General features: G+C 39.9%; 1 protein-coding gene across 1 annotated transcript in view; it reads left to right on the top strand.

Moving 5' to 3' along the window:
- The window catches only part of PDE11A (phosphodiesterase 11A), a gene marked incomplete at both ends in the record, with an annotated part of 193,273 nt that overhangs the window by 111,187 nt on the left and 58,109 nt on the right, over positions 1-23,977 (top strand). Inside the window, 2 exons of the mRNA XM_081340237.1 lie at positions 21,654-21,800; positions 21,906-22,013. Coding sequence (XP_081196363.1) covers positions 21,654-21,800; positions 21,906-22,013 — 255 coding nt within the window. The remainder of the gene's footprint in view (positions 1-21,653; positions 21,801-21,905; positions 22,014-23,977) is intronic.

Genomic DNA, 23,977 nt, shown 5'->3' with positions numbered 1-23,977 from the left:
GACAAGAAGCAAAGGATGGAAACTAATCAAGGAGAGAAGCAAGCTAGAACTAAGGAGAAACTTCCTGACAGAACAATTAACCAGTGGAACAACCTGCCTCCAGAAGCGGTGAATGCTCCAACACTGGAAGTTTTTAAGAAAAGACTGGACAGCTATTTGTCCGAAATGGTATAGGGTTTCCTGCCTGAGCAGGGGATTGGGCTAGATTACCTTCAAGGTCCCTTCCAACTTTATTATTACAGTATTATTATAAAATTTTTATTCATTAAGCATGAAACTCAGTCAACTGAACACTCAAATTGACTGGCACAAATGGTTGACACGGGTTGCTGCCAGCATCCTAGGTATCAACCAGGTACAGTATCTCCTTCAAATGTAAGATGTTCTGAGTAGCGCAGTTTTTTGTAGCTTTGCTGGAGTTATTGCAGGAAGCTGCAATTTCTTGATGTATTTTGCAAAATTTTTGGACATAGTTCCCAGTGCCCCGATGACAATGGGTATCACTGTTACACGTTTCTTCCATAACCGTGCAGTTTCGATGGCCAGGTCGCGGTATTTCATTGAATTATTATTATTATTAAGCTATCCATCACTTCAGTATCTTCACTGTCACTTTTAAGCCTGGTTAATCTAAATTTAATTCAGTGAATTAAAGTGCCTCCCCCTACTCCAGACAGTTTGCTATAGAGTTGAATGGCACCTCATTAGTTTGGTCTTTCTTATATTCAGTCTTAGTCCCATTTTTTTTCCGCTGGGGTCCTTGATTTTCATTATTAGAGTTTGCTGATTATTTGCATGTTCAGCTATCATAGTGGTATCATCAGCATTGCATCAGTTATTGCTCTTTCTTCCTCCAGTTTTAAAGATGCATTTTCTTTCAGTCCAGCTTTTCTTAATATATACCCAACTTATAAGTGGAATAAATAAGGAGAGAAGATATGGGCTTCTCTTACTTCTTTCCTGACCTGGAGCCAGTCTGTTTCATCTTGTGATTTCCTGTCTTGTGTAAGGGTTCCTCATGAGGACAATGGGGTTAATTCTGGATTTCCCATGTTTTTAAACCCATTCCATAGCTTCGCACGGTCAACAACAGTCAAAAACCTTTGTATAGCCAATGAAACATATTCCGACTTATTTTTGATATTCTTTATTTCTGTCAATTATCCAGCATGAATCACGACAATGTTTCTTTTCCCCTGGCCTTTTCTGAAACCATCTGGAACAGCTCCTTTGCCTTGTTGTCTGTGTTGGATGAGCCTAGGTATTATTTTGCAAGCCTATAACTTTTAGAATACTGTCAAATAGTCTCCTTTCTTGGGTATCCTTGTGTAGACTGACCTTTTCCAGTTTGTTATTGTTCTCTGCGTTTGCTAACATTGTTTGGTTAGAACCCTTATAGATTGTTCGTATGTTACTCATCATATTACTGTGGGTATTTCCAGCAGTTTCTGTAGTTTTGTAGTTGGTAATGACTGGAGTGCCAATCTTATTTTTTCTAATACTAGAGTACCTTGTAAAGTAGGTAATATCTTCAAAGGCATCTTAAATATTGACATCCCTGTAGTATTTCTGTATATTCCTTCCACTTTATTTGATCTTCTTTGCTTATTGTCTACTGGCAGCCTTTAGCATATGCGTTTAAGATTGGAATCTCTTTCTGAGTTTGGAAATCTTCTGGAAGAGTTCTCTTGTTTTCCCATGTCTATTTCCACAGTTGATGTCTTCAGAGATGCCTGCCTGTAATCTCTTCTAACAAGCTCCCTGAAATTCTATTTTTAAAATTTCTTTCTGAGATATTTATATGTCTGGGTGTTAGGTTCCTTCTCTTCCTGGCAATGTCCACTATTCTGACATCTGATTTTCTTTCTTTCTGCTTCTTGATCTTTGGCAGTCTTTTTTTCACACTCATCCTCAACAACCACTTTGAGGTTTAGCACTTCGCAATGACCCTTTATGTTCTCCTTAAATATCGTAGTTATATGTTCAGTATCATATTGTGGAAACAGATTAGCTTTGTTCTTCAGGTTTAGCTTGCTCTAATATGCTACACGGCCATTTGTAATGAATTTTCCTTTATTGTGATTCCATCTCTTAAGAAAACCATAGTGCTGTCACCTAAAAGTTGAGAGAAAACTGATTGGAAACAGCCTAAATTAGATGAAATAATTGCATCATTCACAGCAGAAGGCAAAATATTCTGGCTTTCTGTCACCTTTCATTTAGACTGTCAAATATATATGATTATTATGGGTACATTATGAATTCTAATATGATTGTGATTATTTCCTTATTAAAAATATTTGTCACATTACTTTAGCAAAAATTATTAAGCCAGTATTAAGCATCACAAGAAGCACAGAGGATGCCCAATTTTATTTCTGTCACATTCCCCTTGTGGCTGGCAGCTACTAAAATACTAGATCTGCTTCAGTGAGACTGCAGTGTTTCCCATTTTTTTCCTTTGCCTATTATTGATAGGGACAGAAAAATAGTGTGATTTCATCACTTCACACACACTTGAGTTCTTGTAGCAATAGATGGAGATAAGATATGAGTTCCTTTTCTCTCACATCTCTTGGTTATCTGACTGAAAATAGAGAGATACAAATTCTGCTTCCAAATTTACCCATAGGTGGAAGTGAGGGATGGTTTGGATAAAGCTGTTTTCCTCACGTCTTGAATCCAGGTAGAGCTGCTTCATAATGAAGCACCACTTCATCAAATGATGAACTGTGTTGTGTCAGCAGAGTATGTTACTATTTGTATTAGAAAAGAGAGTGATGAAAATATAAGAATGAAGAAAGAGATTGTGTATTTCTCTGTCAAAGAGGAATTATTTTTGCGCTGAAAGGAAACAATCTGTCTAAGGATCAATATGAACAAATGGAGTCGTGTTCTTTACCCTAATCTTCTATTAGATGAAAAGGCAGCAAAGGAATGAATTGGGATGAATGAATTCATGCAGTGCTTGCATACAGACAATCCTTAACTGAAATGCCATATATATAAGGCAACACATCAGGTCAATACATCATGTTCCAAGAGGATACATGCAGTATATATAACACTTATGCCTACATACATCTAACTTTGCCACGGGAATGCTCAATGTCTTTCTCACACTTCTCCCTCTACTATCTTTCCACTAAGGCAGATGTGCTTTTTATACACAGGAAATAGGAATCTTTTAATGCCCATGGAAAAGAGCAAAATTGTTTGATATTCACAAGATATCATGTCATTATTCTGCCTGGAAAAAAAAGTCAAGAGCTAAAACAGTTTCCTTTCTTGCAAATCCAGCAACTCAAACAATCGCATTTATGCTGTGTCCTCCAGCATAGTTCAAGTTTAGATTGAGGTTTTGTTTAAACTGTAGTTGCTGGGAGAAAACAACTCATTCTCACTTCTTCAGTCCCAAATGGAAAGAAAACAAATAAAACAATTGGCTAAGCAGTAGATCTTCATCCCTAATAAATCTTTTTGTACAGTATTCATGTAGTCTACTCTGTAAAGTACAGCCAACAAAGACATCAGTTACTCCACTTAGACTTACCAACTGAAATGTTCCCTTGATACTGAAAAATCTTAGCACCTTTCATGTATGTACTAGGATATATTAGATGCCCAGAGTCTATTTTAAAAGTAGCATCAAATTAAAAGAAACCTTTGTCACACATAATACTCTGTGGATAAAATATACAAGTAGTTTTTTCCTTTGAGCGAAGCTCAGCTCTTATTGATGCCAGTTTGAATAATTTTCAAAAATTGATTTGCTACTTTTTTTTTTGCTTTCCACTTCCCAGCTTTGGTATTTCCTATAAAAGTGCTAACCAGGCTTGACCCTGCTTACCTCTTTAAGATCATCATTTAATGGCTGCCCCCTAGCAATACTGTTTTGCCTAGCGCAACTAGGGACAGGCTAACTTGCCATAATACTATGATAAAGATGTAGAATCCTGCTTATGTGATCATGAAATAAATAGCCCTCCAGAAGTTGCTGAACTACAATTTCTGCATCCTTCCTCAATTACATGGTGGCTAGGGATGCTGGGAGTTGTAGTTCTGCAGCAACTGGAGAACCACAGGTTTACCATCTGTGGTTCAATCTTTAATAACACCAACAGGAACATTTTAAATTCTAGGTAGACACAAGTGTGGGCTATGTACGTTCTGAGCTTAGAGAGGAACAGAGTAAATTTCCCTCCAGTGTGGTATGAATAAGCATACCTTACCTTGACTGCAAAAATTTACAAAACCTCTAGGTTGTTAATGAGATGTTAATAAAGGAGAATGTTTTTAGCTCTGAAATGCAGCGATGATGTCATATAGTTTGGGTAATAAAACATCTGCAAGAATAAAAAGCTCAGAGAGCACCAAGGAGCCCTCATGATGAGATGCTTCTGTTTCTCTTTGTTGCCATCCAATGGTCATCTCAATTTGTACTGCCCAGAAACATTTTAGTGAAGCAACAAGAGACATTAAGGATAACGTGAACTTTGGACCTGTTTTTTTTTAATCAGATATTGAGCTAAGTGGAAATTTTCTAATTTTCATATTCACAAAATGCAGTTGAGATAGATCTATTACTTGTTGTTTTGCAGAAACTACAGCAGACATGTCAAACACAAGGCCCGGGGGCCGGATCTGGCCCGCAAAGTGGTTTCATGTGGCCTGCGAAGCCATCCTGGAAACAGCGAGGGAACGGCCCCCACTGCCTTGGCCCTGGCCCAGAGACCCTCCTTCTGCCAGAGACCCTCAGATCTGTCCCACTCCTGCCCAGGCCCCCATAGGCACCCTTGATGCGTATGATGTAGAGCTGGCCACGCCCACCCAGTAGGCCATACGCACTCTAGCCATGCCCACCCAGTAGGCCACGCCCACCCAGGCCATACCCACCCGGCCCCCTGAGGGCAACCACAATGCTGATGCGGCCCTCAATGAAATTGAGTTTGACACCCCTGGACTACAGGTAGGCAGCCACTAACCGATGGCCATGTTTGCCTGTAGTAAGCAGATGCAAAGCTGGGCATTGACTGTAAATTAATACAGATAAAAGTAAGAAATGCAGGGACTAAGCAGCTGCAAAATCTTTAAAATAAATTGCTCAGCAGAGAAGAGAAATGAATCCATTATAAACTCCTATTTAAGAATTAGGAGGATTTTCCATTATTTAAAAAAAGTGTGTGCCAGCCTTTTTCAACTTTGCACTGTCCAGATATTTGGGAATTTCATAATTTCAGAAAGCAATTACGGAAATCAGGGCAACATGTGAAGTCCAATGGTTCGGAAATATTTTTCGGTACCTCTTTTGAATCTAAAAAGAAAATCATGTACACTGTACACACTCAGACATTTGCTTTCATATCACATTTGTATACTACTTTCTAGATTAATAATGATACATGTAAACAATATTTTATATATTGGTTCAAATATATATTGTCATCTTGATGAACTAAACGGCTGGGTATTAATAGAAATGCTTTATTTCCCACTGCTACTTTGATTTTTAAAATAAATATTCAAAATGTCTTCTTTAGTAATGCATTGATTGTTTTAAGCATACTAGTTTAAAGCATGAATAAAGTTCCATTACAGTTTTTCTAATTAATACAGCTTTAAATTACATCTGAACATTTTAAAATTCAAACACCTGTTTGGCCACTAGGAGTCACCCTTGCTCCATGTTAAGGGACAGAGTAGTACAGACTACTGCCAGGATTGTCAGAAGCACAATATTCAAAACAATTTACTTTTCATGTAAATTGAGATTGGAATAATATTTCACATGTGCAGCGATTTAATGTTGGCAAGACCATTTTTTTTGCTTCAACCATTAAAAATGAAAACTAAAGAAATCTTTTTGTTCATTCAATGGTAAATACAGAGTAGTCATATCAATGATGCTTTTTTGAATCAACGCACTCTATGTATTGTTGAAAACAGGAATAATTGCAAGGCCACATGTTCTCGTAGGCTCCCATATTAGCAGAATTTGACCCTAGAATCTCCCTCTCTTTTCCCTCTCTTCCAAGAAGGGAGGCGCGCACGCGCGCACACACACACACACACACACAGAGAGAGAGAGAGAGAGAGAGAGAGAGAGAGAGAGAGAGAGAGAGAGAGAGAGAGAAGGAGGAGGAGGAGGAGGAGGAGGAGGAGGAGGAGGAGAAGGAGGAGGAGAGGCCTCTGAATATCACACTGGTTGGCTTCTGTTTTGCAGAGTAGACTTTTACAGGGTTAAATAGACCTTTTGTAAAAGCCTTTCTCCTTTATGTTAAATTTTGCCTCAATTCCTTTTCAAGTCCTATAGCTTTAGTACCTAAGGACATGCTGAAGGTGTCTTTCAAGTCTGTTGTGTTTTTCTTGGTATACTTATTATTTCTCCTATATAGTCTTTATTTTGTTTCATCAACTAGTGTCTGAGTGATTTAAGTACCATTTCTTCAAGGGTGTGGCAGGTAGCTACGCTCTTATAGAGGCCACTCTTATAACACAGCCAGCTTGGTGAGGAACATATTTGACTAAACTGGGCAGAATGACTGGTCCAGGATAGTCCATGTCTGTCACAGTTGACCAGAATTTGCAACTTAACAACTGGCTTATTTCACATTAAGGTCGCAAAGCAGAAGGAGGAGGATTGCCAAATTGAGCAGATAAAGTTTCACTGGTAGAGGTGATAATGCAAAATCTCCTAATGGTGATTAAGCTCAACTTAGTTCAGAAGTGAAAGTTTTAGTCCAATCTGACAAATGCAAACGCTAGCTAGAAGAAGAAATGTGACAATGAACTACCTTCCAGGATAGGTCAGTATACAGGTGCTGACAGAGCAGGCAGTAACTACTAATTCTCTGACTTGTCCAGGCTTTGCATCCAGAAACATTTAACTGTAATCAATGGCAATTAAAGCATCAGGCTTAGGTTGTACATAAAGTCTGAGATCATACACCTTAAAGCAGGGGTATCAAACTGCCGGCCCGCAGGCCAGATGCATCATAGCGAAACCGCGCCCAGCCCATTGCCGGCAATGGCAAAAAAGTCATGATACGTCGCAACACGCCACATGACATTGTGAGTTTGACACCCCTGCCTTAAAGGCTTCTACAAGCAAGCAACAATGAGCATGTAATCAGAAGAAGGCAGCAAGGAAAACTTTCACTAGTTTTCTGAGAAAAAAGATGTATTTCTGAAGCAGTTTGGTTCTGAGTTTCAGACTGCTTCAAGAACTGTTCACGGCAAAGATTCCATGAGGCTTCCACAAGAGAGACTCTTTCAATCCAAGCTGCTTTTTAAACATCAGTTCTCTCAGAGTGGTTTAACACAGCAACTCTACTTTGCTCTGGCCCTCTTTACAATTTAACTACACTGGGTCTGCCTGATTCTCAGTGTACCCAAAGACTTCTCCACAATCCTGCCTTCTGCTGATACCTTTTTAAACAATTATGCTTGGGTGAGGAACCTCTGTGGTCCACATCAGAGGCAGCAGTGCCATGGACGGGGCTAGAGGAGCTGGGGGCTGGACCTAAATTGTTGTAGCGCTGGTTTTGCTTCTAGCAGAAGTTGGTCATTCAGTCTGAGAAGAACCTATCAGATCAGGCCGTGGCACTCCTACAATTGCCAATGTTTCTTTTGTTCATACATCCACAGAAATCATCAACTCTAGAGCAGAGGTCCCCAACCTGTTGAGCACCAGGGACCAGTTCTGTGGAGATAGGTTTTTCTGCAGACCGGAGGGGGTGTGGTTTTATGTACTACCTGCATCCTGCTTTGCTTGTTTGCACGGCCCGGTTTTCTAACATGCCATGGCCTGGTGCTGGTCCACGGAGCTGGGTTTGGGGACCTCTGCTCTAGAACAATCAAAGTCTCCCACTTAGTTGTTGTTGAACTTATTGATTATATCTTGGAAGATTAAATTAGTGGCATCCTCATAGGCCTCAAAGGACTACACAATACATATAGATAATTTGAAGCTTCTGCTTTTTGATGTGTGGAACTGGTGAATTACAATGGTGAATGCTCCATAACTGGGGTCACTTCAGTATTAATAAGATTATAAATATTACAAGATACAGTTTTATTAGTCTCTGGCATCACTGCATACCTCTTCAGGATTTTATTGCCATTCTTCAACACACCAATACAAGTGTTTCAGTAGAGCAGATTTTTTCAGATATTTTTCTCTTTACTTGAGGATGAGATATCTTGTTTTATGTGTTTCTTGTTGTTCTGCTACTGGTCAGGATTGTGAACATTTAAAAAGATGGAATAGAAAGCATTCTAGTTGCCATTCCAATTTTTCCAGCTGTACAATTGTTGTGCAGTTACAGCTGACTAGCATACTGAAGCCAGCCATTATAGACATAGAATATTTTCTCAAAATTTTCCTTCTCATCCAGACAGTTTCTTTCTTCGATTCTTCAGTCAGAACTGGAGAAGCTTCTTGGATGAGAAGCAAAACATCTTCAGGGGGAAAAACATAGTCCAATTGCCTTTTGAAAAAAGCTGCTTTGAGACAACCATGACCTGGATGACCGATACGATAATATTCGTAGACAATATGCTTGGTGATTTATTTTCCATATAACAAGGTTTAGCTGCCATTGTCAATCAAGTCAAGGTCCTGAAATATGATTAATTTAAATACGATTGAAGTTATGATTTTCTCCGTATGGGGCATTGCTCCCTAGGGCAGGGGTAGGCAACCTTGGCTCTTTTATGACTCGTGGACTTCAACTCCCAGAATTCCTGAGCCAGCCATGCTGAGGGGAAGGGAGAGGTTTCCAAGCTGAGCCATGCTGGCTCAGGAATTCTGGGAGTTGAAGTCCACGAGTCATAAAAGAGCCAAGGTTGCCTACCCTTGCCCTAGGGGTACTGAAGGATGTATTTACTCTTTTGACTATCCCAGATTTGTTAGCCTGGCTTGCAGAAAGCTGCAGTGATGGGCAGAATACCATCATTAATTGTTTTATTTCATTTACAGTGTATTTCCAGCTATTTATTTATTTATTAAACATTATTTGATGAGAAAATGCCTCTGTCTACAGAAACAAAGTTGTAGGAGCTATCGTACCTGCTGAGGGAGATAATGTTTTTAATATATGTTGGGGCAAATTACATTTTAACATTTGCAAATATAGGACCAAATGCAAACAATCTTCCTTTGACAACAGACTAGCAAAATTACAGGCTATTTCAATCATGGTACTTTAGATACGGTTTATTGAAAAGCTATAACATCCTGGTTTTAAGCCATAATGGTCATTTTTTGTGGTAATCTAATTAACAGCAATTCAGGGATATAATGTGATATGTGGACTTAAGCTATTTTCTCTTTTTAACGTTGTCTTATACGTCTGCAACTGAAGTCAAAGGGGCAGTGGCTGATAAGTACTGGCAATCTTAACAACTGTTTTAATTTTGAAAATTAGCATGAGAGGCTTTTTCAGCTCCAGATTAGTCTTACCATCCTCTAATGTCTGCAGATAAATTGCTTTTATAATCTCAGATTTAAGATCCAGTAGAAAATAGCAATATCACTGATAAGTTGCCCCCCTTAAAGACGTACAGGAAAAGTTAAAATCATGATAAGAGATAAAGGTAAAGGTTCCCCCGCACATGTGTGCTAGTCGTTTCCAACTCTAGGGGCCGGTGCTCATCTCCATTTCAAAGCTGAAGAGCCAGCGCTTGTCCGAGGACGTCTCCGTGGTCATGTGGCCGGCATGACTAAATGCCAAAGGCACACGGAACGCTGTTACCTTCCCACCGTAGTGGTCCCTATTTTTCTACTTGCATTTTTACGTGCTTTCGAACTGCTAGGTTGGCAGAAGCTGGGACGAGTAACAGGCGCTCACTCTGTTACGCAGCACTCGGGATTCGACCCGCCAAACTGCCGACCATCTGATCGATAAGCTTAGCGTCTGAGTCAAAAAATATAACCTAATTTTTGTCTGAAAAAGAAATACCGTAGTTGTATTTCTTCTCTCTCCATCTAAATGTTTAAATACTTTTTCAAATTGGCCTTATGGGCATATTTAGCTAGTTAAGGTATGAGTAGACATACATAGATGTAGTTATTCCCTATTAACTTCCTGGTGGACCTGTAGCTTGTAATCTCTACAGAAAGTCTGGAAAAACACAGATGCCTAGGAATACACAGAGATTAGCCTTTCAAAGATATCAGAATAATAAAAAATATACATTCTAATGCATTTATAAATCCAGTTACTTTCTTTTGCCTTGTTAAGAAGTTATTTGTAATTCATCATAGGTTTTATTTAGCAACAAAATCCTTGTTTAGTCATGACTAAGTTCCATAAGCAAAAGAAACAGGATAATTTACCATTGGTTAATAATTTATGTTCTGGCTTCAGCAGTAAAGGATAAACACTTCAATACAAGGAAGACAGGATGCAGGCATGGTGTATATATCTGCATGCAGGCTTGTTGAGAAGTCAAGATTCAAAAACGGGTAGCCTGCAGCACTGATAATATAGAATTGATAGTGAGGAGGAAGGAGGAAAAGCTGGGTATAGGGAAGAACCAGGGAGGTAGCTGTGGTTGGTGAAAAACTGGGTTCATTGGGTAGAAGGCGTTGTAGGCTAGCTCAGCAAGGAGTTGGGCCCAGTTGTCCTGCTCGGAGCTGGGGTAACAACAGAAATACTGTTCCATTATTTCATTGGTGCATTCTGCCTACTCGTCTGCTTCTGGGTGATATTTGATGGGTAAATAGATTTGGATTTCCAAGAGTCTGAACATAGTCTTCCAGTTTACCTGGAAGTAAACTCAGCCCCTCCATCTGAGGCAATATAAGTAGGCAGTCTGTATAACTAGAAGCCATGCAGAGGGAAAGGTTGGCTGTGATGGTGAGGATACCTGTACACAGTGCTTTTTTTGTAAAAAAAAAAAAACTGCCGGAACTCAAACACGTCATACAACCCGCCTTGCCTACCCTACAAGGTTCCATCCAAAAAAGGTGCCAGAACTCCATTCTGGGCGTTCTATGACAAAAAAAAGCCCTGCCTGTACAGGGAATTAAATGACCAGATTTTGGTGAAATTATTTGTCATCATGAGGACAATGGGGAAGATTTGTAATAAAGTCCAGACGGTGGTTTTGACGGCACTGGAAGCATCTATTCTAGAAACAGTCTTTGAAACTTAAAAGATACAAAGTATCCAGGGCCCATTGGAGGGTCTCAAAAAGTCAAGATGTTGACCCTACTCAAAGTTCTGCCCCTTTTTTATATGCATGATGCATATACATGATGAGGGACACGGTGGCTCAGTGGGTTAGGACGCTGAGCTTGTCGATCAGAAGGTCGGCAGTTTGGCGGGTCGAATCCCGAGTGCCGCGTAACAGAGTGAGCGCCTGTTACTCGTCCCAGCTTCTGCCAACCTAGCAGTTCGAAAGCACGTAAACATGCAAGTAGAAAAATAGGGACCACTACGGTGGGAAGGTAACAGCGTTCCGTGTGCCTTTGGCGTCTAGTCATGCCGGCCACATGACCACGGAGACGTCCTCGGACAAGCACTGGCTCTTCGGCTTTGAAACGGAGATGAGCACCGGCCCCTAGAGTTGGAAACGACTAGCACGCATGTGCGGGGGAACCTTTACCTTTACCTATATACATGATGCATTTGACAGATGCCAAAGGATGAGTGAAGCTTTGATTTTATAGCTACAGCCACCATCTTTACTTTTGGGGCTTGCCAGAGCTCTCTGAAAGCATTGGAAGTACAAATATTAATAGAAAATTAACCTTATTGGGAGTAAGGGAGAAGAATTCTCTCATCATACATAATGCACAGAATGATATTGTTAAAAATTGGGGAAGAAATTTAATTTGGACAGGCATAACTGTTAAAGTATGTAAATATATTTACATACTTATAAATATCCATAAATATTTTAGTGCATATTGCTTCAAGAAAAAAATAAAATACTGCCTAAGTATAGCATATGCTATCATCTATGATACATTATTCGTGTGAAAATGATAACAATATATCTTAATATATATGGTATATAGAGAAGGATATTTGTAAATTCATACAAAATTGGTGTGAATATTGTTATAAAATATAATAGAGAAATAATAAAATATAGAATTCAGCTAACTATCCAAAAATATTGTTAGGAGTAGTAAATAAATCGGGGGGGGGGGGGATACAGCATAATTAGTTATACGTTGACCATTATTACAGGCAAGCATTGGTGATCTGCTTTGTTTATCAGTTCTTAGTGGCAGAATAAACTGGAACATAGTACTAAGAAGTTTACAGCTTATGAATTCCTCCTGACATGGAGGTCAGGAACTTTTCTGAAAAAAATGTTTTTTTTAATCCATCCCATAGCATTACTTGGGTGGGTTAATTAGTAATTAGATTTTATTTAGGTTTGATCTACAAAATATTGAAAGTTGTTGATGCATATTTGGTAAGATAATACATAGTCATGTGAATAGGTAAAGTATACCCATGCTTTTTTGCAGATGTTTCATTACCAAACCAAGTAACGTCATCAGTGTACTGATGATATTACCTTGTTGGATAATGAAGTGTCTGCAAGAAAACAACTAAGCTCAGAGAGCACCAAGGACCCTGCAATTTAACGCCGAGCTACAAAAACTCTATTGGTACAGTTAAAAACTACAGTTATCTGGAATAAAAATCATGTGGTTGAATAAATGATGTTACCTGGGATTATGCCACTGGCAGTTCCTTTGCTTTTTTATAGGCAGATTTTTAAGTATATTTGGGGGGGGTATTAATTATTTGCTGCCATTTTCATAGTTTTTGCTTTGCTTTGTAATGGTGTTTAATTATATTTTTATATTTATGTTTGCAACGGCCTGCACAGAATGAAGTTGAACAAGATAATGACCTCCAGTAAAAAATCAGTGATTTTATGACTGTAATATAGTATTGTTGAGCCAGTTTTGCCTTCTGCAATCTAGCATCCTCCATGTAGTTTGAATTATAGTTGAGCCATGTGTCATATAACACCAGTATTAATGCAAATTGGGGAAAAGGTTATGGTGTGCTAGAATTCATCTAATGCCCTATAGGCAATACTGTGACTTTAAGAATATTTGTTCCTGTTCCCCTTTCTGCCTGCTATCTCTCTCAGCAGCAAGGAGAACCTGGTTTTTCAAATCTCAGAGGCTTGTGGTAAGTCTCAGCCCTGTCCGGGGGAGCAGGGAAAAATGCAGTCGGAACGAGAGCCGAGTCCACAGGAAGTGTTTATTGGGAAGCAAACAGCAATCCAAACGAAAGCAAAGTCAGCGTTGGCTGCTACCCGCAACCAACGCTGTTAAATACCCACCCAAGGCAAACGCCCAGACCCCACCCAAACATGCCCACATCCGCCCATCCCCTATTTACACCCCGCCCTTCCCTGTCACTGTCTTTTGCCCCGAACCCTGATACCCAGCGCTCTCCTCCCGCCAGGTAAGCTCCCACCCAAACCTGAGACCACAGCCCCGTGACCCACCGCCATCATTCCCCACACCCATGTTCCACCCAAGTACGGCCCCCACCCGACCCCGGACTTCAGACACCCCTCTACCCCCCACGGGCCCTGGCATTGCCGAAGTTCCAGCCACGCTGGCGGGCCCAGTGTCTACAGTCCCTCGCCGCGCGCTCCGGAGGAAGGGAGCCAGCAGCTGCCTCTCAGCCGGCCTACCGACGGCGTGTTCCTCAGTCTGCACCGGCGTCGGCCTTGTTGCAAAAGCCTCGGGGTGGAAGAGCCCGTTCCCCGATGAGGAGGCCACGGAGCCTGCCGATACCGGGCGGGCCCCGGCAGAGCTGTTCCGCACATGCGTGCGCCTTACAGCTGACAAGGAAGCCCCGGGACGCCGTCGGGAGGCTGTAGGTACCATCCGCCGCGGGGAAGGCGCGCCTGCGATGAGACGGGTAAGGCTCATGTCCGTGGCGAACCGGGAGAGCGCGGGAGGCGTCTGCAGCGAGGGAGGCGCGTCCGAGGAGGGACGGGTGGGTCCTGTGTGTCCCGCCGTGAAGAGGGCCCGTGGGCGCGGTGCTGGACGTCGGGCCCCTGCTGAGTGTCGGGCCTGCGGGGCGCGACAGTAAGATTTTAAAAGGTGTACTTGGGCTTTCTTGGTGTGAGGGTATGTACTGTATATCGCCTGGTTCATGTGCACTATTATTTTTTAAACATGCAAAAGAAAAAAGCAGCTAAGGAACTGCGAAGGTCAGTAATATCATCTGCACGTCTGTGGCGGTATGAGAACTGTATTAATTGAGGCATGCCTAAAACATGTAGGTTTTTTTGGTCTGGCTCACTTATTCCTGAGATAGATACCAGTCGTAGTGCTGAGGTCTTCGATGACTCCCAACACTGGACTCACACAGTGGGTTGAAAAAGGAAAGGAGGGAGAAGGAAGGAAGATATTTTTCATTATGAGGACAAGCACTTTTCCTATGGAAGATAAAAAGAGTATGCTAAACCTTGTTCTCCTCCATAATTGCAGCCATTATTGCTTACGGCAGAAAGAGAAGCCTATTGGCTGTTTATTTCTTGCAATGTTGTAGACTATTCCTTTCCAGATGATGCCAGTTGTTACAACAAATGCAATGAAGTCATTTGTATAGAAGGGGAGTTTCTTTCTTTCTTTCTTTCTTTCTTTCTTTCTCTCTCTCTCTCTCTCTCTCTCTCTCTCTCTCTCTCTCTCTCTCTCTCTCTCTCTCTCTCTCTCTCTCTCTCCCTCTCCCTCTCCCTCTCCCTCTCCCTCTCCCTCTCCCTCTCCCTCTCCCTCTCCCTCTCCCTCTCTCCCTCTGTTTCCTGCCCTCCAGGTTATTTCTTTATTCTATCTATGTCAGGCATTACAAAACTGACGTAGTGGACACGGTTGTGTTTTGCATCTTGATGTTCAGCGTAAATAATACACATACAACAGCCGTAAATGTACACATACAAAGCCACATTTGCAGTCAGCCGATGTGCTTGGAATGCCTTCTCTGGGGAAGAGGTTTCTCTGGAGGGCTCCCACTTTTTTTTTTTTTTTTTTTTATTGAAAAAGTTTTAAAATACAATTTTCCTTTAACAAACCCACCTTCCCCCTCCCTACTCCCCCCCCTACCTCCCCCCAACCTCCCCTCCCTCCATCCCCCCCCTCCCCCCCCCGACTTCCCAGAGCTAAATACAAGGTATATATCTATAAAAAGGCAATCGTAAGCATCCATATACTACCCACTATAAAATCTAAAATCCATTACTCTCTAGCTTATATAGGATAAGACACACCTTAACAATATTAACTATATATAAAAAACTAAAATAAAAATAAAAAAGAAAAAACGAAAGAAGACTTATTCGAATGCTACATAAAACTTCTTAACCCTATACTTGTTCTGGATAAACTCAATCCATTTTCTCCATTCCATAATATAGCGTTCTTGCGAATAATCTTTCAAATAAGCCGAAATCTTCGCCATCTCTGCCAGGTCGGAAACCTTTAAAGTCCACTCTTCTATGGTCGGCAATTCCTCTTTCTTCCAATATTGGCCTATCAAAAGTCTTGCTGCCGTAATTAGGTTCAACATCAACTTAGTGTCCACAACTGTAGCGTCTGCAATTATTCCCAACAAAAAAAGCTGCGGACAAAACTTTATCCTCTGTTTAAAAATCTTCTGCATATTCCACCAGACTTTTATCCAAAAAGCCTTAACCTTCTTACATGTCCACCATATGTGAAAATATGTTGCATCTTCATCACCACACCTCCAACATTTAGGCTGGTAATTCGGATACATACTTGCAAGCTTTTTAGGATCTAAATGCCATCTATAAAACATTTTATAAAAGTTCTCTCTTAGATTTTGAGCTTGAGTAAATTTTACGTTCCTCACCCAAATCTTTTCCCACATGTCCATTGTGATAACTTCTTGGATGTTTTGGGCCCATTTTATCATACAATCCTTAACAAGCTCTGTCTCTGAATCAATCTCTATCAATGCAAGATATATCCGTTTGATATGTGCTGATCCCTGATTTCTAACTTGCTTTATCAAATTTTCCTCAGTCATTGTAAAACCATTTTTCTGGTCTTCTTTCCACCTGGCCCGTAGCTGAATATATTGAAACCAATTTTGAACAACCTTCTCTTCTCGCAAGAGGCTATATGATTTCAAACACCAAACATTTCTTTCCAAAGTTAAAATCTCCTTGTACGTAGTCACATCATATTTGAAGCCAGCATGAATATTTTCTATTGCGTGTTTTGGAATTGCCCACAATGGTATCTTGCAGCTCAACTTATGCCTATACTTCTTCCAAACCCTCAGCAATGCCTGTCTTAAAATATGCACCCTAAACACATTGTCTACCTTCTTATCATACAACAAATATGCATGCCAGCCAAACCACAAATCATGGCCCTCAAGATTTAATAACCTCCCTTGCGTCAAATTAATCCAATCACTTATTCCTACTAATGCAGCAGCTTCATAATATAATTTAAGATTAGGCAGTTTAAGGCCACCTCTCTCACGAGTATCCTGCATAATCTTAAGTTTAACTCGTGGCTTTTTCCCTGCCCACACAAATTTATTGATACCTCGCTGCCATTCCTCCAGATTAGAATCTTTCTTAAGAATCGGTATCATTTGAAACAAAAATAAAAATTTGGGCAGGACATTCATTTTCACTGCTGCAATCCGTCCCAACAAAGACAATTGCAATTTTTGCCAACTCTCCAATTCTTTTTGAATTTTCCCCCATAGTTTTTCATAATTATTTTTATATAGCTTTGTATTAGAGGGCGACAAAATCACCCCCAAATATTTAACCCTCTTAACAATCTCAAATCCAGTTAATCCTTCTAAGAGAGCCTTCTGTGAAACTGTCATATTTTTAGCCAAAATTTTAGTTTTCTGTGTTTTTACCTTAAATCCAGAAACCTTCCCATATTGTGTTATTATCTCCATCAGGTCCACAACAGAGTGCTCTGGCTGGGTCACTGTAACAACCAGATCATCTGCAAATGCTCTCAATCTATAATCCTGATCCCCAACTTGTATCCCCTTAATTTTTCCCGAACTCCGAATCTTAACCAATAATATCTCTAATGTTAACACAAATAACAAGGGCGATAACGGACACCCCTGCCTTGTGCCCTTCTCAATGTTACATGCTGCTGTCAGGCTATTGTTAACTATGATTCGGGCAGTTTGTTTTTGATATAATGCCCTAATCGGCTGTAAGAAATTTTCCCCAAAGTCCATTTTATCTAAAACTTTCAACAAAAATTGCCAATTCAATTGATCAAAGGCCTTTTCAGCATCTAAAAAAATTAGCGCTGCAGAGATCTGGTTGTGCCTTTCCAAAAACTCTAAAACATCAACTATATGTCTCACATTATTTTTCATTTGCCTACCACTAATAAACCCCGTTTGATCCCCATGAATCACCTGTTGCAGAACCCTCATCAGTCTATGAGGGCTCCCACTTTTTAAGTATTTTGTTTATTAATAGCTGAAAGGGGCTAAGGTTAATGGGGAATGGTATTTCAGTGACTCAGATCTTTATTTTGGTTGTAAACCATTATACACCAACAAGACTTATGACCGTTTTATTAACAAAAGCAAAACCGATTAGATTCAAAATATATCTAAAATCTAGTATTACCAACACGATACTCTAATGTTAAAACAATGGTGTCTTTATATAGACGTTTTTAATATGAAAATAAGATTATACACCAAAAAAAGTGAAAACAAAGCACAAATAGAACTTTGTACAGGTAATCCTCAACTTTCAACCATAACTGACACCAGAATTTCCATTCTGTTGGCAAGCAAGGCAATTAACTGAGTCACACACCCATTTTATGAGTGTTTTTGCCATAGTTGTTAAATGAATAGCTGTAGTTGTTGAGCGAATCATATGCTGTTAAGGGCTTTAAACTTGGTTCCTTAGGTCTAGGGCTGTGAATTATTATGACTGGATGGCATCTCTGAACAGGAAGTTCTCTGAAGAGGAAGACATTCTATGGCTCACTCAGGGACTCTCAGGATATACAGTGCCTGCCTTGTTCTCCCAGCGATAATTTTGCTGGTCTGTAATATTTACGAGCTGGAATTTCGTATTAGCAGTGGCTATAAGCAAGCATTTTAATAATATATTCAGCTGTCTTTTATGATAACTCAGTTATTATAATATTATAGAATATATATTATAATTGTATCATTAAAAAGCTATGGTTTTCATCTTATTCTGCTGTTCAAAGCTGAGAGAATGACAACAGCTGAGGCACACAGACAATATTTCTCTATTATTCAAATAACTTTCAATTGCCTTACATAATTCTGGCATTTTTATGACTTAACTGTCATAAGCAAACAGTTACTTTATAAAAATGTTATCTCTCGGCTTTTAATTTAGTGCTTTCTTTTTTTATTATTCCTGGACTTCTGTTTAAATACAAAGTGGAAAAAAACATAAATACCAATTTTGACTTGTTTTGCTCATTGATCTTTATGATCAATTTGCTATATATTATTATTTTTCCAGCTGAGATAGCCTTATAGCTTTTCTCATCTGCAGCGTCAGGAAAATTCATGCTTCTGATTTTAGTTTATTGTTATCTTTTCACTGTTTAGCAACTTGTATAGAACAAGGGACTGGGAAAACTCTTCACTATCCTGTATGAATAGTAGAAGGGGCATATGCATATACAGGAAATTGTCTGATTGACTTATATTCACAGCTTTTTTTTTCCCCCACCTCAAAAATGTTCAACAAACATCACTAGTCATTGCCAAAGATAGCTAGCAGTTCTTGGATTATAATTTCTGGATTTACCATGTGGACAATTTCATGCAATTTTATTCAGGGAAATATCTAAATAGGTTGATGGATGATCTGTCAAAGAAGCTTTTGTTTTAATTGCAAATGTGGACATTGTAAAGGCCTGGATACTTACCCTGACATTTTCCCCTGGAGGTTGAAATCTCTGATTTGCCTAGTAATGTAAATACCAAAGAAAAGAAAGAAATTGAAGGGCAGGTTTACAGTTGCCTTTTTTTTTACAAACATTGTAAGAAAACCGAGATACATAAACTGCAGTTCTGAAGTGTACAAGCAGTGGTGGGATTCAGCCAGTTCGCACCAATTTGGCAGAACCGGTAGCTAATTTTTTGTTGCCCAGGCCCAGAATTGACTTCTGGAAGCGGCATCCACACAGAGAACCGGTTGTTCACATATTTGAATCCCACCACTGTGTACAAATGACCAGATTTCCAAGGGGATAACCTGTGACACGTTAACAAATAAATTTACATATTTCTGAATGTTAATTTCTAAGTCAATTTTCCAAGAGTTCCAAACAAAGATTATATAAAAATCCCCTCCTTTTTGGATGTGATCGCAAGGTTTGTTTTTATTACTGTACAATGTTGCAGCTCCCCATTCCCCAAACTAAAAAGAAGCAGTCTCTCTGCTATTCCCCTGCAAATCCTTTTCCATAGGATGAATTTTGTGAAGAATTTATTATTATTTTCCAGCATTATATTGTAGAATTGAGCACAGCCAGAATTATAGCTGACCATCAATAAAAGCAAAGATTTTTAGAGTTATCTAAATATTATTCATCAAAGAGCCATTTCATTCTAAGGAGCATCCATGCCAGGCAGACACATGGCAAATTGTTCTAGAAGCCAATGTTTCTGAGCACCCCTATTCCCAAAATGCGTGAAAGCTTCTATCCATTACTCATCTACTGGCTTTTGTTGTTGTTGTTACACTTCCTCTTTTTTCCTGCCCAGTATTTCTTTACTGATATACTGATTTTGTAATTTGTTGTTAAAAATTGTAAAGCAGGCTCTAACTCTTCTCAAAGAGGGCTGTTGTTTAGGAGGATGATCATAACAACAATAATAAGCGCGATTATGGATGAAACGTGTAACAGTGATACCCACTGTCATCGGAGCACTGGGAACTATGTCCAAAATCTTTGCAAAACACATCAAGAAATTGCAGCTTCCTGCAATAACTCCAGCAAAGCTATAAAAAACTGCGCTACTCGGAACATCTTACATTTGAAGGAGATACCTGATTGATACCTAGGATGTGGGCAGCAACCCGTGTCAACCATTAGTGCCAGTCAATTTGAGTGTTCAGTTGCCTGAGTTTCATGTTTTATGAATAAAAGTTTAATAATAATAATAATAATAATAATAATAATGATGATGATGATGATGATGATGATACATGAAGTATGATAAGCAAAAGAAAATATTAGCTTGCAGTAAACTTCTATAATGTTCATTCCTATCTTACTCAAATATTCTACAAATATTTGCATTTAGGAGACACCTCTCATTTTCTTAGCAAGTGGCTTTAATGAACATCACTACAGAGAATTTTGATTATAGAATACAAAAACCCCAACATTGTGCAAGGTACCCAATTCAATGTATTCTTGACTATGATTTAAGTTAAAGGTATGCTTTTAGTAGATAATAGAAATGGGAATAAAAAAAGAGAGTAGAGTAGAACAGAACAGAATAGAACAGAATTCTTTATTGGCCAAGTATGATTGGGAACACAAGGAATTTGTTTCCGGAGCACAAACTCTCAGTGTACATAACAAGCAACGTGATAAATCATGATCATGATAATAAAACACAATCTTCATAAATCATAAGATATAATGCTCAGTGATAGTAGTATCATAGGATACTATATAAAAGCATCAACATAAATCATAAAATACAAACAACAAAGTTATAGTGATAAGATGCTGAAGGAATAAGTAATAGAAAGATGAGAAGGATAATAGTAATACAGCCCTACCTCGTGGTTTGACATCCCAGGGCATAAGACACTGTTGTGGGAATTAGTTGTTTAGCAGAGTGTTGGCATGGGGGAAAAACTGTCCTTGTCTAGTTGTGCAATGGGTATCCCACATGGGTCTTTGAAACTTACATTCATTTCTGAATATCTCTATAGCTCAAGTGAATTCTAAAGAGGGAGTATTTGCCAGGCACAAATATGTATAATATAAAACAAGAAATCTATTATCCAATCCCTATTCCCCAAACTTAGCTGCTATTAAGGCATCCCAATTATGTGATGGTATTTCTATGATGTCTGCTTCCTGTGCTCCCATTGTACCTCTACTCACACAAGTGCATTTATTGACAAATATGAATGCTGTTTCCCGTGCCAAGGTTTGTGTAAGCCTCCTCCTCCTCCCACTGCCAATCAAAAGCATCTTCTTTCCTTGATGATCTGAAACCAGCAAAATCAGGAATGTCACACGAGTTTTTATTTAATGAATCTATTTGCATCACACACATCCGTTTTCTTTCCCAGGCCATGAATTTGCATTTCTCCTCCCGTATGATTTGTATTAACACCGAAATAGTATTGCAACAACAACAAAAAGTTGTTGAGCAATTTAAATGAATGGAACTTGATGCAGTTGAAATACTTGTTGGCTGAAGCTTCAATTCAGCATAAACAGAAAATCTATTTTAATTTTGTTTTTCAGATTTGCATCAGATAGTTACAGCTGCTACACCAGTTATATATATCCTCTAAATGATCTAGAGAACGTTTCAGTACACAAAGGAGAGTAGAAAAATTGCTGAATTGTGCCTGATAAGTTTTTCTTTCTCTGTGTGTAATTTTAGACAGCAAACATCCCTCTGGTGTCAGAACTTGGTATAGATAACGTCCACTTTGATGATTTTTCCCTTGATATGGATACCATGATAACAGCAGCACTCCGGATGTTCATGGAGCTTGGAATAGTTCAGAAATTTAGAATTGACTATGAGGTAACCATCTGCTCTGCTGAGATAATCAGCTGCTTTTTTGTTGGCAAAGGAGGACCCATTTGTTCTTGTTCTTGTTCCTGATGCAATTTTTCTTTTCCATTTCAGACATTGTGTAGGTGGCTTTTGACAGTGAGGAAAAATTACCGAATGGTTCTGTATCACAACTGGCGGCATGCTTTCAATGTGTGTCAGCTCATGTTTGCCATGTTAACTGTAAGTATGTAAGAGGCAAAAGAGATCATGTTCCCATGCCTCTTGCTTAGGATCTAAACTTTAATCAATATTAATGGCTAATAATTTAAATTTATATAATTATTGTGTGTGTACATGTGCTGAAGGGAATAATGCGTTTTGGCTACAGCACTGACCCTGTAAATGCTGAATACACTAACACAGTTCTTAATTCCTAAACTAGATATAAAATAGAGCAACTGAACATATACTGGTCCAGCACACTCCCCGCTTGGACATATAAATTTCCACTATAACTAACTAGAATAAGCAAAAAAAACATAGCAACAAGCATGCAATATTGACTATTACCTGACCATTAACTAGAATAAGAAGCATGGTATCAAAACATGCATAACTTTAACTGAGATAACAAAGTGTTACATCAAACAATGCAATCTTGAGGTAGACACAATATGCATAGTTCAAGGTTCAGTCTTCAAGTTCAGTCTTCTTCAGCAACAGGACCAGTTCGTTGATCGGTCTGGTGTAAAGCCGTTTAACGAGAGTCTGCGAGTCGCAGACAAGTGAACAAAATGATTACTGCTACGCCAAATATGCAGGGTCTCCGTTTGTAGGAGCGTTTAAGGCGGGCTGGTTCTAGGAAATGGCTAGCGGGCGGTTTCTCGGTTTCCTTGTCCAGTGCCTGAGGTTGAACGTTGGCATCTTGACCTGGATCTGGAAGCGCACAGCATGCTGGTCTTAGTGACATCAGGCTGTCTGAATGAGCTGATACCTCAGGACTCTTTAGCCATACTGAGTCTGCCAACTGTGATGCAAAAATGGACCACTTAGCTTGGTCCGCAGGGTTCTGATCTGTAGACACATGTTGCCACTGCTCAGAGCTTAGAGATCTTTTGAGACAACTTAGAGATCCACGCCACATCTCCCAGTCTTGCTTCTGTTCTGGTGGGAGCGGCTTGTCCCAGTCTGAGACGTGTTGGGAGAGTGAGCGCAGAAGAAGCTTTCCTTGGGCTGTTGCAGCAAAACGTAGAGGGTCGAACAGTTTGTTTACTGTAGACAGGACTCCTCTTGTGAAAGTGTTGTCTTTTGCCGGGGTTCTAAAGGTGAAGGTGTGGGATGCTTTCCCATTACTAAGAATCACAAGTGTGAAGCGTTCTTGGTATGGTTTCAGGTGGGTTGCTCTCCCACTACTGAGAATGGAGGTTGTTGAGATATTCACCTGAGTCGTGGTTTGCAGCTGGTCAACAAAGACCATTTCTGGGATGAACCATCCAGGTTCCATCCCTAAAGCAATTGTGGGGCTTGTTGGGCCTCTGACCATTCCGTGGTAGGCAAAGGTGTCAGGGCTGTCTACTCCCAACAGAGACAAGATTTCAGCCTCGGGATTTAGGTGATCAGGAGGGTGATCATCCATGTGCTTCAGATAAGGTATGGTATGTGTTACTTCTGGTGTTGAAATTTGACTGCGATCGTCTTGTGAGGCCTCCCATTTTGGCAATGGCGACGGTAGGATCTGTGGGCTCCCATCTAATGTATGGATGCGGAGTTCAGTGACTGGCAATTGCGACGGTAGGATCTGTGAGCTCCCATCTAACGACTGGATGTGGAGTTCAGCATCTTTCCTCCCCGCCGTGCTCTGTGCACGTTGTGAAAGGCGTCTCTTCGCTTGGAGGTTCACTTGTTAATGGTGAATTGCTACCTACTGGCATGTAGTTGATCTTGGTGAGTGTGTCTGGGCACTCTTTGGAGCCATGCTGAGGCTCCTTGGTTGAAGGAGCAGTAGAGGTTGCTTGCTGTAGCTGCTCAGAGTCTGGATTCAGGGCTCCTGGGTGTTTGTCATCCTTGCTTGGGTGACACTTTCCCTTAGCTGCACAAGTTTTGGCCATGTGATCCACAGACTCACAGCATTCGAAGCAGACCTTGTACTCTTCTGAATCCAACCTTCTTCTCCATGATGTTGGAGGATCCATTGTTGCTGCATG

The sequence above is a fragment of the Vipera berus genome, assembly GCF_964194415.1.
Source record: "Vipera berus genome assembly, chromosome: 1".
Lineage (NCBI taxonomy): Eukaryota > Metazoa > Chordata > Lepidosauria > Squamata > Viperidae > Vipera > Vipera berus.
This window is presented reverse-complemented; position numbering and strand designations above follow the sequence as displayed.